We start from the raw sequence: 15,958 nt of genomic DNA on the forward strand, positions 1-15,958 counted from the left end.
TAGTGAGGCTCTCAGCAACTTAGTGAGACCCTGTTTCCAAATAAAATATAAAAAATAGGTCTGGGAGTGTAGCCCAGAGGTAGAAGGCCTCTGGGTTCCATCCCCAGTACCACAAAAAATTAATTAATTAATTAATTAAAAAAACAAAATAGAGCCGGGCGTGGTGGCGCACGCTTGTAATCCCAGCATTAGGGAGGCTGAGACCTGGAGGATCGCGGTTCGCGGACAGCCTCAGCTACTTAGTGAGGCCCTCTGCAACTCAGTGAGACCCGGTTTCAAAATAAAGAATAAAAAATAGGGCAGGGGGTGTAGCCCGGAGGTCAAATGCCCCTGGGTTCCATCCCCAGACCCGCAAAAAAATAAATAAATAAATAAATAAATAAATAAAAATAAAAATAAATAAACATAAAACAGGGCTTGGGGACACCCCCAAGCTTGGAGGTAGAATGCCCCTGGATTCAATCCTTAGTATATCACATACACACAAAAAATTATTTTTATTTAAAAAATAAAGGTGTTCTAGATGCTATCATCCTGGGGAATAAAATCATGCGACTTTCATTTCTCTATGAATATATATCCTTAACTGCTGGTGGGGTTTGGGGAAAATACACAAGCCCTACATGACCACATGCCATCCGCGGGCTGCTGGATGCTGCCTACTCAGCTCCTTTCCTGTGACTATTTCCGCGTCACAATCTTGACAGTCTGATTTCTTGTCAAAATCCCTATTCAAAAGAATGACTCAATGTACTCCTACAAATGCACAGCTGTTACCATAAAGACTAAAATAACACTCAAAAAAGGCTCAAAATAGAAGCAAATGATGACTTCTGAAGATGCCCTATTAAGTCTTAAAATACCAGCATCACAGCTCGTGACTCACCCGGCCGAGCGCTGCCTGTTCCGGGCGGCCTCCTCTCCGGGCCCGGGCGGCCAGATCTCTGGGCCAAGCCTTCGGGAGGTTCGAAAACTAAACCCCCAGGATGTAGGAGAAGCCACCTGCAGCGAGGTGGCGCAGATCCCCGATCTGGCTTGGCAAGAGGGTCTTTGCAGATCGAAGGACAAGGACCAAGGGAGGGGAGGATGTGGAAGGGACCACACTGGATGGGGGCAGGCCCCAAATCCAAAGGACAGAAAAACAGCAACTTAGGCCCTTTGCAATTTAATGCGACCTTGTTTCAAAATAAAACTGGGCTGGGGGATGTAACTCAGAGGCACAACAGACCTAGGTTCAATCCCTAGCACCACCAAAAAAAAAAAAAAAAAAAAAAAAAAAAAAAAAGCACAATGACAGGGCGGAGCCAGAGCTGACCGCAGAAACCACCAAGCCCCTCGTCTGCTCTCATCTCCCCTGGCTCCCATGCCCCGTCCAGGGGGTCTTGCTTCCCGCTGGCTCTCCTCGGATGCCTGGCCTCCAGGACCCCTGCCCACAACCTGGCCAAGGCAGCAACCCGCCTCACTCTGGGGGCGGCTGCCACATGGCTCTGGAGGCCCATCGCCCAACTTCAGCTCAGTGTCTGTACCGCTAAATTCAATGCCTTGAGAAGAAACACCCACTGGGAAACAAATCCACTGAGTAGACCGGGCCATCTTCCTCAAGTGGCTGTCAGGCACCCTGAGCTCAGTGGGTAAAGCACGCTGACCTCCACGGCACCGGACACACACATTTATTAACCTCAGCTGTCAGAACTGAACTGGTGTAGTAACACCGGTCAGTATTTAATGCTAATGAGCGAACTTCTCCCTAGGAAGTAGGTTTGCCCAGAGTTACCAAAGTGAGCTCAGAGTGGTGGCGCACACTTGTAATCCCAGGAGCTGGGAGGCTGAGACAGGAGGAACCCAGGTTCCAGGTCAGCCTCAGCAACTTAGCAAGGCCCTGCTTCTAAACAAAAATAGAGCCCGTGGCGCACGCTTGTAATTCCAATACGTGGGAGGCTGAGATGGGAGGATCGCAGGTTCGCGGCCAGCCTCAGCTACTTAGTGAGGCCCTCTGTAACTTAGTAACACCCTGTTTCAAAAGTAAAGAATAGCCGGGTGTGGTGGCGCAAGCTTGTAATCCCCGTGCTTGGGAGGCGGAGACAGGAGGATTGCGCAGGTTCGAAGCCAGCCGCGCGTGCTGGCTTAGGAGACCCTGTTTCTAAATAAAAATATAAAAATAGGTCTGGGAGTGTAGCCCAGAGGTAGAAGGGCTTCCAGGAACCCCAGTACCACCAAAAAAAAAAAAAAAAAAAAAAAGTAAAGAATAAAAAATAGGGCTGGGGGTGTAGCTCGGAGGTAGATGTCCCTGGATTCAATCCCCAATACCGCAAAAATAAATAAGTAGGGCCAGAGCTGTAGCTCAGAGGTAGAACCCCTAAGCTTCACCCCCAGGACCACAGAAAATATACGAACAACAACTAAAACTAACACGGGGCTACAGGTGGAGCTCAGGGGTAGAGCACTTGCCCAGCATGCATGAGCCCGATCCACGGCACCAAAAACAGGCTAACAGCGCAATCTAAACAATCCCACTGGTAGTAACAATAAGAACACAGGTATAAGCATCAACGTTACGCAACAACCAGACACTGTGATTATGCTGCAGATGAGCAGTTAGGCAGACTTACCTTCCAGTTTGCTAGCTTTTTAAACTCTATGATCTTTATAACTGCTCCCATGAGAATGCCTGGAAGAGAGAGTATAAGGTTGAACATGAATTTAGGATCAAGAAAGGTTTCTCAGACTTTCTGTTCTAGAGAAACTATATTACGATCAGAATCTATTGGTCGTTTGCATGGAGTTCTGCAAGTTTTGTCTCAAAACTAAAAATAAGGACATTAGTACGAAGTTGTGTGTGTGTGTTTGTGATACTGGGGGTTGAACCCAGGGGTCCTCGCCCACTGAACCACATCCCTATCCCTTTTTATTATAATTGTGTGTGTGATTGTGTGGTACTGGGGATTGAATCCAGGGGCATTCTAACCTCCGAGCTATACCCCGGCCCTATTGTGTTTTTTTAATTTGGAAACAGGATCTTGCTAGGTTGATGTGTGTCTCATTATTTGCTATCCTTGAATGTGAGACCCTCCTGTCTCAGCCTCCCAAGTACTGGCATTGCAGGCATGAGCCACCACACCCAGCTTATTATAACTTTTTATTTTGAGAAACTTTTTATTTTGAGAAACGTCTCACTAAGTTGCCCAAGCTGGACTAAAACTTTTTTTTTGGCACTGGGGATGGAATCCAGGGGCATTCTACTGCTGAGCTACACCCCCAGTGCTATCTTTTTTATTCTTGATCTTAAAACAGGGTCTCACTAAGTTGCTAAGAGTCTCACTAAGTAGCTGAGGCTGACTTTGAACCTGTGCAACCCTCTGGTCTCAGCCTCCCAAGCCTGGCTGGGCACAGTGGTTTGAGGCCTGCTTTAGCAATTTAGCAAGACTCTGAAAAATTAAATAATAAAAAGAACTGGGGGTGTAGCTTGGAGTAGAAAGCCTCTGAGTTCAATTCCCCGTACCAAAAAGCAAAAACAAAAACTCAAGATCACTTTCCCACAGACTCAGACAGCAGCTCGATGTCGCATGTTTAGAGAAGGCTGAAAATAACCCAAAGTAAAAGTTCTGTGAAATTTCCAAAAGAAAACAGACCGTCTGAGTCCAGCATGTTTCCATAACGCTGACAAGCTCATTACTCTCTCCCTAAACACTACCAGAAATACCCCTCAGAGAGGCATCGCTGGCACGGCTGGGACTGCTGGGTTTCTTGCTGGACAAGTCAATCTTTACCCAGCTGGTTCCTCAGCATCATCACAGGAGCATCGCGCAGGTTCGAAGCCGGCCGCGCTGGCTTAAGAGACCCTGTTTCCAAATAAAAAATATAAAAAAAAAGAGGTCTGGGAGTGGAGCCCGGAGGTAGAAGGGTTTCCAGGAACCCCAGTAACACCAAAAAAAAAAGAGGATCTGAGCCAGGCAGGTTGCACAGGTCTGTAATCCTGGTACTCGGGAGGCTGAGACAGGAGAACCACAGATTTAAAGACAGCCTCAGAAAGGAGTGAGGCTCTGGGGCACACACTTTTAATCCCAGCATTTGTGAAACTGAAACAGAAGGATGGCAGGTTCACAGCCAGCCTCAGCTACTTAGTGAGGTAGTGGGGATTGAACTCAGGGGCATTCTACTTCTGAGCTACACCCAGCCCTATATTTATTTATTTATTTATCATTTATTTATTTATGCAGTACTGGGTACTGGGGATGAAACTCAGGACATTGTACGACTCTGAACTATACCTCCGCATCCTATTTTTATTTAATTTTGTTTATTTATTTTTGTGGTACTAAGAATTGAGCCCAGGGATATTCTACTTCCGAGCTATACCCCTAGGCCTATTTAATTCTTTTTTTTTTTTTTTTTTTTTTTTGGTGGTACTGAGAGTGGAACCCAGAGGCTTTCTACCTCCGGGCTATACTCCCAAACCTATTTTCTATTTTATTTTGAAACAGGGTCTCACTAAGTTGCTGAGAGCCTCACTAAGTAGCTGAGGCTGGCTTCAAACCTGTGCGATCCTCCTGTCTCAGCCTCCCAAGCGCGGGGATTACAAGCGTGCGCCACCACGCCCGGCTTTAATTCTTTATTTTGAGACAGGGTCTAAGTTACAGAGGGCCTCACAAGTTGCTGAAGCTGCCTTTGAAGCTGTGAGCCTCCAGTCTCAGCCTCCCAAGTATTGGAATTTACAAGCATCTGTCACAAGCCTGGCTGCCTTCTCCCCTTTTAAAACTTGGGACGGTCTCAGTATTCTGACCTATCCTGAGGGGTGACGTATAACACAGCTTAAAGACAAGAGATCAAAGCCGGGCGTGGAGGCCCACACTTGTAATCCCAGCACTTGGGAGGCTGAGAAAGGAGGACCGCGGGTTCAAAGTCAGCCTCGGCCACTTAGGCAGGTGCTCAGCAACCTAGTAAAACTCTATTTCCAAATAAGAAATAAAATTGGGATGGAGCTGTAGCTTGGAATTAGAATGCCTCTGGGTTCCACCCTCAGCCCCCACCCCAAAAAAAAGATAAAATGCAGAGCGAAAGAAGATGAACATAAAACTAGGAAAGTTAAAGCAAGATTGCAGTGCAAGTGTGGAGTTAGTACCCACGAGCACGCGTCTGCCTCACAGCAGCACAGCAGCAGCACGCACGACCTCACGGCCTGGCCCTGTCGCCTCAACTCCTGCGTTCAGAGTCCCCGAGGCTGCGCGCCCTCCTGGCCGCGCCGGGAAGGGGAGAGACCAGAGCCCCTGCAGCCTAACGCAGGCGTCCTGTCCATCTGGCCACCGGCGCCACTGGGACAGATTCTCTGATACCAACGAGTGAGAACTGTTTCTCTAATAACGACTACAGCAGGCAGTTAGCCAGGGGACACGGACTGATTCACTGGTCCTGGGGACTGAACCCAGAGGCATTCTACCCACAAGCTGCACCCCAGCCCAATTTTATTTATTTGGAAACAGGGTCTCACTAGGTTGCTGAGAGCCTGAATTGCTGAGGCTGGCTTTGAACCTGGGGTCCTTCTGTCTCAGCTTCCCAAGTACTGGGATTACAAGGGTGTGCCACCAGGCCCAGGTAACCCATGGGACTTTTTTTTTTTTTTTTTTTCAGTACTGGGGATGAAACCCAGGGGCATTCTACTTCTGAGCTATGCTCTCAGCCCTATTTTTTATTCTTTATTTTGAAACAGGGTCTCACTGAGTTGCAAAGGGCCTCACTAAGCAGCTGAGGCTGGCCTCGAACCCAAAACCTCCTGTCTCAGGCTCCAAATGCTGGGATTACAAGCGTGCGCACCACGCCCGGCTACCCATGGGACATTTTAAACTGCCTCAATATTAGAATAAGCCAGGCATGGTGGCACATGTCTGTAGGCCCTGTACTTGGGAGGCTGAGGCAGGAGGATCACAGGTTCAAGGACAGCCTCAGCCAGTAGTGAGACTCTCATCAAGATACTGAGACCCTGTTTCCAAATAAGAAATAGGGCCGGGGAATGTGAGCTCTGAGGTAGATGGCCCCTGGGTTCCATCCCTAGTTTTTTTTGTTTGTTTGTTTGTGTGTGTGTGTGTGGTACTGGAGATGGAACCCAGGGGCATTCTACCTCCAAGCTACACCTCCAGCCCTATTTTACTCTTTTATTTGGAAGCAGTCTCACTAAATTGCAGAGGCTGGCCCAAAACCAACGAGCGACCGGAGTCAGCCTCCCAAGTACTGAAATGACGAGTGTGTGCCACCATGCCCAGCTCCGAGGTGCTGAGGGGTCTTGCTCTAGTGCGGAGGCCGGCCTCAGCACTTCCATCTTCCTGTCTCAGCCTCCCGAGCACTGGGATGGATCATGGGCACATGCACCATGCCTGCTGGCCAGAGGCTGCGTTCTAGTCACAGTGCTGCACGGTGCCTGCAGTCAGACAAGCATGAAAACAGGCTTTACTCAAAGCCAGCTTTGAAGGAAGAAAGAGGAAACTTTTTGTTTCAACTCAGAGAACTCAAAGGCAAGGGAGGCTTTTATAAGACAAGAAGCAGCAAAGTAGGGCAGAGACAGGAGACAGGCAAATGCAGACTTAGCCAGAGGACACACCAGGCTCAGCATCCTTGGTCCATGGGGAGAGGGAGCAGCCCTGCGGCCCGCCTCTCAGCGTGAGGATGCTTTACTCCCCACAGGAGGAATTGAAGAAAAAAGATACTTCCAGGAAATTCAGAAGTTAAAAGAGTGTGTGTGTGTGTGTGTGTGTGTGTGTGTGTGTGACTGGTGAAATGGAATTGAAGGGCATTCTACCGCTGAGCTACACCCTCAGCCCTACTTTACTTATTTTGAAACAGGGTCTAAGTTGCGGAAGTCCTAAGTAGCTGAGGCTGGCAGTGAACCTGCAATCCTTCTGTTTCAGCTTCCCAAGTACTAGGATTACAAGCATGCACCACCACATCTGGCTAAATTAAAACAATTTGCAGCCGGGCGCGGTGGCGCACGCTTATAATCCCAGCGCTTGGGAGGCTGAGACAGGAGGATCGCACAGGTTTGAAGCCAGCCTCAGATACTTAGCGAGGCTCTCAGCAACTTAGTGAGACCCTGTTTCCAAATAAAATATAAAAGAGGTCTGGGAGTGTAGCCCAGAGGTAGAAAAGTCCCTGGGTTCCACCCCCAATTACCACACATACAAAATAAATAAATAAATAAATAAACAATAATTTGAAGCTGTCGTTTTCATTATGAGAAAGTTGTCCCTATTTTTTTTTTTTTTTTTGCGGGTCTGGAGATGGAACCCAGGAGCATTTTGACCTCCAAGCTACACCCCCTGCCCTATTTTTTTTTAATTATTTTATTTTATTTTATTTTTGCGGGTCTGAGGATGGAACCCAGGGGCATTCGATCTCCGAGCTATAGCCCCTGCCCTATTTTTTATTCTTTATTTTGAAACATGGTCTCACTGAGTTGCAAAGGGCCTCACTAAGCAGCTGAGGCTGTCCGCAAACGGTGGTCCTCCGGTCTCAGCCTCCTGAATGCTGGGATTACAAGCGTGCGCCACTAAGCCCAGCTTAGTTGTCCCTATTTATAGAGGGACTTTGTAACACAAAAGGCTGATGATAGCTCTGACTGACTGTAGATGGTTAGTAACTTCTGGCTTAAGAGGCAGGTTAGGAAAATTCAAGTAAAAACAAGTTTTCCTTCTATTTCTATGGCTATAGGAAGCACAGAACAATTGTGACAGCTTGTCAACATTTCCAAACTCTAACCAAATATCCTTAAGATATAAAGGTCTATTTTTCTTTGCAGTCATAGGGATTAAACCCAAGGATTTCTGCATGCGTGGTGGCGCACGCTTGTCATCCCAGCATTTGGGAGGCTGAGACCTGAGGATCGCAGTTCACGGACAGCCTCAGCTACTTAGTGAGGCCCTCTGCAACTCAGTGAGACCCTGTTTCAAAATAAAGAATACAAAATAGGGCAGGGGGTGTAGCTTGGAGGTAGAATGCCCCTGGGTTCCATCCCCAGTTCTGCAAAAAATAAAAAAATTAAAAATTAAAAAAAAATACAGAATAGAGGCTAGGGGTGGTACTGCACGCTTGTCACTCCAGCATTCGGGATGAGGAGACTGGAGGACTGTAGTTCTCAGACAGCCTCAGCTATTTAGCGATGCCTTTGGCAACTCAGCGAGACCTTGTTTCAAGAATAAAAAGAGGCCGGGCGTGGTGGCGCACACTTGTAATCCCTGCGCTTGGGAGGCTGAGACAGGAGGATCGCGCAGGTTCGAAGCCAGCCTCAGCTACTGAGTGAGGCTCTTAGCAACTTAGTGAGACCCTGTTTCCAAATAAAATATAAAATAGGTCTGGGAGTATAGCCAGAGGTAGAAGGCCCCTGGGTTCCATCCCCCATACCCCCACACACACACACACAAAAAAAAATAAAATAAAAAATAATAAAAAGATTAAAAGATAGGACTGGGGGTGTAGCTCAGAGGTACAATGCCCCTGGTTCTATCCCAGTACGGGAAAAAAAAAAAAAAAAATCAATAAAATGGTCTTGCTAGGTTGCTAGGTCTCGCTAAGTTGCTGAGGCTGTCCTCAAACCTGTGATTCTCGTATCTCAGCCTCCCAAGTGTTGGAATTACAGGCATGCAGCACCATGCATGGCTTAATTTAAATTTAATATCAATTAAAGTCCCTGACCCTTCCTTCACTAAACACTTCAATGAAACCGGGCGTGGTGGCGCGCGCTTGTAATCCCTGTGCTTGGGAGGCAGAGACAGGAGGATCAACTGGTTCGAAGCCAGCCGCGCGTGCTGGCTTAAGAGACCCTGTTTCCGGGCGTGGTGGCGCACGCTTGTAATCCCAGCATTAGGGAGGCTGAGACCTGGAGGATCACGGTTTGAGGACAGCCTCAGCTACTTAGTGAGGCCCTCTGCAACTCAGTGAGACCCGGTTTCAAAATAAAGAATAAAAAATAGGGCAGGGGGTGTAGCTCGGAGGTCAAATGCCCCTGGGTTCCATCCCCAGACCTGCAAAAAAAAAAAAAAAAAAAAAAAGAGACCCTGTTTCCAAATAAAAATATAAAATAGGTCTGGGAGTGTAGCCCGGAGGTAGAAGGGCTTCCAGGAACCCCAGTACCAAAAAGAAAAAAAAAAAGTAAAATAAAAAGCACTGGACACGTACCCCAGAGTAGACACTTGCCTAGCATCGGGGAGGCACTGGGTTTGGTCCCCCAAATGGCAACAAGTAAGTAAGAAATGTATTGAATTGTGCAAGTCGAGTGTGAATCGCTTGCCTCAGTTGAGAGGGACCTCGCCACGGCCCGCAGAGAGGCTAACGTGCCCCAGGGCAGTGAAAAGCCTTGGGGTGCAGAGGCGGACTCCCACACGAGGAGGTAACCGCCATTCTCTGAGTTCCGGCGTCCTCATCATGAAAGTGGGATCATAAGAGCCTGGGGGCGCAGTGAGGAGGAAAGGGAAAGGCGCGCAGTGCAATCTGGGGCGCCTGGCACTAAGGAAGCTCCCCAGAGAAGGGCAGTCAGTTATGACTGTTATCACGGGGTCACCCAGCACTTACCTAGAGAAACGACAGCCACGCTCTCCGGCAAGAAATGCAGCCTGTATCGGATCAGTAAATGCACCAATATGATGCAGATTGCTGCGGGGGAATGAGACAACGTTAAAAAAACCCCAAAACAAGGAGCCCGGCCTGGTGACACCTGATTGTCATCCCAGTACTCGGGAGGCTGAGACAGGAGGATCGCAGTTCGCGGCCAGCCTCAGCTACTTAGTGAGGTTCGCTACAACTTAGTGAGACCGTTTCAAAATAAAGAATAAAAAATAGGGCAGGGGTGTAGCTTGGAGGTAGAATGGTCCTGGGTTCTATCTCCAGGACCACACACACACATACACAAAAAAGCCCAATTTCGAATAATGAAAACCAAGTTCAAGGCAGGTGTATTTCTTGGGGACCATTAGGATAAAGGACAGTGGCAAAAAGACACAGGGAGTGTGAGCTGCATCCCCCACCTCACAATCAATTTGTTTATTTATTTATTTATTTATTTATTTATTTATTTATTTTTTGTGGTACTGCGGATGGAATCCAGGGGCATTCTGCCTCTGAGCTACAGCCCCAGCCCTATTTTTAACTTTTTATTTTGAAACAGTTCTCACTGAGTTGCACAGGACCTCACTAAATAGCTGAGGCTGGCCACGAACTGCGATCCTCCTGTCTCAGTCTCCCGAATGCTGGGATGACAAGCGTGCGCCACTATGCCCTGCTCTTATTTTACTTAATTTTTTTGTGTGTGGTACTGGGTTGGAACCCAGGGACGTTCTACCTCTGAGCTACACCCCCTGCCCTGCCCTATTTTGAACTCTTTATTTTGAAACAGGGTCTCACTGAGTTGCAGAAGGTCTTACTAAGGAGTTGAGGCTGTCCGTGAACTGTGATCCTCCCCGGATCCTCTGGTCTCCGCCTCCTGAATGCTGGGATTACAAGTGTGCGCCACCATGCCCGGCTCTCCAGTATTATTTTAATAGTACTAAAAATAACTTTGTTTTGTTTTGTTTTATTAAGGAAATACTTAAAGCCATCTGCATGGCTGTTATCGGCCACCCTCAGAGCCCACACTGACAAATTACATTTCCTCAATCCCACCAAAAGGCACCAGGTGGCCAGAGAAAGGAGACAGTTGTAAAAGAGAAATGTTATCCTTCTTTCATTCTGTGCTAGAAACTATCAATCTGTGTTGTTATTTTGACAGAAATATTTAACCTACTTGAAAAATCCTACATTAAATACAAAGGCATACAAACAGTCCCATGCAGAACACAGTGTGTGACGAGAAGGGCTCCCTGGCAGAGAAAACGGACAAAACGTGCGTGAGCACAGAGGCGGAAACAGATAAAAAACACAAGAGCCAGGCGTGGTGGCCAGCCTGAGGTCCCAGCCCTTGGGAGGCTGAGACAGGAGGGTCACAGGTTCACGGCCAGCCCCAGCTATTTAGTGAGGGCCTCCACGACTCGGTGAAACCCTGATTCAAAATAAAGAATAAAAAAGGCTGGAGCCAGGCATGGCGGTGCATGCTTGTAATCCCAGAGCTTGGGAGGCTGAGACAGGAGGATCGCACAGGTCAGAAGCCAGCCTCAGCTACTGAGTGAGGTTCTCAGTGACTTAGTGAGACCCTGTTTCCAAATAAAGTATAAAATAGGTCTGGGAGTATAGCCTGGAGGTAGAAAGTCCCTCGGTTCCACCCCCAGTACCACCAAATAATACTAAATAAATAAATAAATAAATAAATAAATAATTTATGTATTTTGGGGTAGTACTGAAGATTGAACCAGGGGCATTTTATCTCTGAGCTTTACCCTCAGACCTTTTTTATTTTTTACTTTTTTTTAGTATGAGGAGCCACGCTTGTAACCCCAGCATAAGAGGCTGAAACAAGAGGATCTGGGTTTGTGAATAGCCTGAGCTACTTAGGCCCTCTGCAACTTAGTGAGACCCTGTTTCAAAATAAAGAATAAAAAATAGGGCTGGGGGTGTAGCTCAGAGGTCAAATGCCCCAGGTTCCATCACCAGTATCACAAAATAAATAAATAAATAAATAAATAAATAAATAAATAAATAAATTACTGGATATGGAACCCAGGGACATTCTACCTCCAAGCTACATCCCCAGCCCTATTTTTTATTCTTTTTTTTTTTTTTTTTGGCGGGTCTGGGGATGGAACCCAGGGGCATTCAACCTCAGAGCTACACCCCCTGCCCTATTTTTTATTCTTTTATTTTGAAACCCGGGTCTCACTGAGTTGCAGAGGGCCTCACTAAGTAGCTGAGGCTGTCCGCAAACCGCGATCCTCCGGTCTCAGCCTCCCGAAAGCTGGGATTACAAGCATGCACCACCACGCCCGGCTTATTCTTTATTTTGAAACAGGGTCTCATTGAGTTGCAAAGGGCCTCACTAAGTAGCTGAGGCTGTCCTTGAACCACGATCTTCCTGTCTCAGCCTCCCAAATGTTGGGATTACAAGTGTGCACCACCACACCCAGCTTTTATTTTATTTTAACAGGGTCTGGCTAGGTTGAGGAGAGTCTCACTACTGCTGACACTGTCCAGTTTCAAACTCCCAAGTACTCGCCAGCTCAAACAACACAATTACATACCAATGACGAATATAGCAAGTGAAAAGATGCTGGCTCAAATTCAACAATCACTAGAGAAATGCAAACCAAAAGCTGAATGAGACACAATTTCACCCCTAATAGATAACAAATTAAAATCAATACAGCTGGGCGTGGTGGCGCACGCTTGTCATCCCAGCATTTGGGAGGCTGAGATAGGAGGATCACGGTTCCTGGACAGGTACTACTTAGTGAGGCCCTTTGCAACTCAGTGAGACCCTGTTTCCAAATAAAGAATAAAAAATAGGACTGAGGATGTAGCTCAGAGGTAAAATGCCCCTGAGTTTCAGTACCGAAAAAAAAAAAAAAAAAGGAAAAGCTGGGCATGGTGGCTATACTTGTAATCCCAGGACTTGAGCAGCTGAGACCGGAGGACAGCTTCTCACCAGCCTCAGCCATTTAGTGAGTCCCTGTTTTAAAATAAAAAAATAAGCTGGGCATGGTGGCGCACATTTGTAATCCCCGCACTTAGGAGGCGGAGACAGGAGGATCGTGCAGGTTCGAAGCCAGCCACGCTGGCTTAAGAGACCCTGTTTCTAAATTTAAAAATATAAAAAATAGGTCTGGGAGTATAGCCCGGAGGTAGAAGGGCTTCCAGGAACCCCAGTACCACCAAATAAATAAATAAATAAGATCAGTATGGAGGTGTAGATTGGAGGTACAATGCCCCTGGGTTCCATCACAGATATCACACACAAAAAAAGAAAGAAAACCATAAGCATTAACCCAGAAGAGGTGGTGCATGTGTAACCCGCACTTGAGAGGCGGAGACAGGAGGATCACAGGTTTGAGGACAGCCTCAGCAACAGTGAGTCACTCATCACCTTAGCAAAACCCTAGTTCGAAATAAAAATCAAATAGGAGAGGGGCATAGCTTCGATGTAGAATGCCCCTGGGTTCAATCCGTGCTACCACAAAAATAAAATAAAAATAAAATAAAAATAGGGTGCGGGTACAGCTTGGGAGGTTCAATGTCCCTGGGTTCGATCCAAAGTACCAAAAAATAAAATATAGTAAAACACAGACACGTCAATTTTAATAATTCCACTGAATTGAACAGCCCATAAAATACATGTGCCAAGTGATATTGATTGTCTGAGTCAATAACCACTCACTGCTATTTCTAGTATGAGCCAGAGATCAGCCAGCTTAATGCAAGTCAACTGAATTCAAGCTTCTAAAAAGTGAAAATAACTAGAAGTCGGCGTCTTTTTTTGTTTGTTTCTTTGGTCATGGGGATTGAGCCCGGGGACTTTGCACCTAGGAGCCACAGCTCCAGCTCCTATTTTATTCTTATTTTGAAACAGGGTTTGCTGGGTTGGTGAGTTTCGCTCTTTGCTGAGAATGGTCTCAAACCTGTGATCTCATCCTGTCTCAGCCTCTCAAGTACTAGGACTTGGGGCCTGGGGGGGGGCATCCCTTTTCAACAAATGGGATACACTTTATCCTGTGACAGGTTTGGGTTCTAGAACACAGAGTTACAATTTCTTTTGACTGAACTAAAACAGTAAACAAAGTAGCCCCTGTGCGCCAGGTCACCAGCTCCTGAGGTCTGGAACACACTATGACTCACTTCCCTCAGTTCACTACAGCTCCTGTATAACTTTTAGTGAGTAAACAAGTTATCTATTACCAGCAGCTTTTTTTAAATGTTATTAGATTGACATTGTTTGGATCTCTAATCAGAAATAAATAATAACAATATACAACAGCCAGGCGCGGTGGCGCACGCTTGTCATCCCAGCATTCGGAGGCTGAGACCGGAGGATCGCGGTTCGCGGACAGCCTCAGCTACTTAGCGAGGCCCTCTGCAACTCAGTGAGACCCGGTTTCAAAATACAGAATAAAAAAATAGAGCTGTGGGTATAGCTCGGAGGTAGACGGCCCCTGGGTCCCATCCCCAGTACCAAAAATAAATTAATTTATTAAAAATAAAATAAAACAGGGCTGGGGTGTAGCTTGGAGGTAGAATGGCCCTGGGTTCAAAACAAACAAAAGCTTTCACCATTTAAAAGAACAGTTTAAAGTTGGGTATGGTCGTCCATGCTTATAATCCCAGTACTTGGGAAGCTGAGACAGGAGGACTGCAGGTTTGAGGGCAGCTCAATAAGAAGTGAGCTTCTCATCAACTTAGAGAGACCCTGTTTCAAAAATTAAAATAGCAGCTGGGCATGGTGGCGCACGCTTGTCATTCCAGCATTCGGGAGGCTGAGACCGGAGGATCGCGGTTCGCGTACAGCCTCAGCTACTTAGCGAGGCCCCCTGCAACTCAGTGAGACCCGGTTTCAAAATACAGAATAAAAAATAGGGTTGGGCGTGTAGCTTGGAGGTCGAATGCCCCTGGGTTTCATCCCCAGTATCGCAAAAAAAAAAAAGAAAGCACGTGACTGAAACCTTTTTTGGGATCTGCAGAACAAGCTAGTCTTCAATGCTACACACCCTGAAAGTTCCTATAACTTATGCTTTTTACCCTCCCTTCAAAAGAGTGACTATAAAAGTTGTTCCTAGGCTGCCTTCTGTGTTCTTGACGGCAAGGCAAACAGACTACAAAACTTAACCTGAAAGACAACTTCAGGTACTACGATTTCTTAATCGAGAAAAGAACTGCTTTCTTTGTATTAGAGTACTGCAACAAAAGAAAAAAAAGCGAAGAGGAGCCACTGATTGTTGACATACCCACTGGAAACAGAGTTCAGTTACATTTACAGGGTAAAAAGTTACCAGGATGTATGACATCCACATGGAACATTATACACGATTGGTTCCTGCACTTCCTTAATACACGATTTAAAAGCCGGGTGTGAGAGCCGGGCGTGGTGGTGCACGCTTGTAATCCCAGCATTCGGGAGGCTGACACAAGAGATCTTGGTTCACAGCCAGCCTCAGCTACTTAGTGAGACCCTATTTCAAAATAAAGAATAAAAAATAGGGCTAGGGGTGTGGCTCGGAGGCAGAATGCCCCTGGGTTCCATCCCCAATACCGCAAAAAAAAAAAAAAAAAAATTATGATCAGCCCATCCCGGTGGTGCCCATCTGTAATCGGTAATCCCAGTACTTGGGAGGCTGAGACAAGGATAAAAGGTTTGTGGCCAGCCTCAGCTACTTAGTGAGGCCCTCCACAACGTAGTGAAACCCTGTTTCAAAATAAAAAATAGGACTGGGAGACTGGAGGTTTAGCTCAGAGATAATAAAATGCCCCAAGCTCAATAGCCAATGCCACAAATAAAATAAAATAAAATAGGGCTGAGGTAGCCGGGGGAGGTGCAAAACACTTATATTTAATCCCAGTACTTGGGAGGCTGAGACGGGAGGACTGCAGGTTCAAGGCCAGCCTCAAATACTTAGTGAGACTCTATTTCAAAATAAAGAATAAAAAATAGGGCTGGGAGTATGTGGCTCGGAGGTAGAATGCCCCTGGGTTCCATCCCCAGTGCCACGGTGTTTTGTTTTGTTTGGTGGTACTGGGGGTGGAATCCAGGGGCTTTCTACTTCCAGGTTAGACCCCCCCAGCCCTATTTTATTTTTAATTTGTAAACAGTCTTTTGCTAAGTTACTCAGAGTCTTCCCTATGTTGTGAGGCTGACTTTGAACCTCCAATCCTCCTGTCTCGGCCTCCCAAGTACTGGGATTACAAGCATGCACCACCACGTCCAGCTGGCCTCAGTAATTAAAGTGAAAACCATGCCGGGCGTGGTGGCACACACGTTTGTAATCCTAGCATTCTGGAGGCTGAGACAGAAGGATCACAGTTCAAGGACAGCCTCAGTTACTTAGTGAGGCCCTCCAACTCAGTG

The 15,958-nt window shown here is 46.8% G+C and overlaps 1 protein-coding gene across 2 annotated transcripts in view; it reads right to left on the minus strand.

Moving 5' to 3' along the window:
• The window catches only part of SLC9A8 (solute carrier family 9 member A8), a gene marked incomplete at its 3' end in the record, with an annotated part of 46,254 nt that overhangs the window by 27,063 nt on the left and 3,233 nt on the right, over positions 1-15,958 (minus strand). Inside the window, exons 3-4 of one of the 2 annotated variants that reach the window (XM_080716763.1) lie at positions 9,553-9,633; positions 2,610-2,668 (exon numbers count right to left, since the gene is read on the minus strand). In XM_080716763.1, the coding sequence (XP_080572889.1) occupies positions 2,610-2,668; positions 9,553-9,633 (140 nt within the window). The remainder of the gene's footprint in view (positions 1-2,609; positions 2,669-9,552; positions 9,634-15,958) is intronic. The other variant, XM_080716764.1, reaches the window with a different exon arrangement.

This window comes from Muscardinus avellanarius, assembly GCF_963383645.1.
Source record: "Muscardinus avellanarius genome assembly, chromosome: 19".
Classification (NCBI taxonomy): domain Eukaryota; kingdom Metazoa; phylum Chordata; class Mammalia; order Rodentia; family Gliridae; genus Muscardinus; species Muscardinus avellanarius.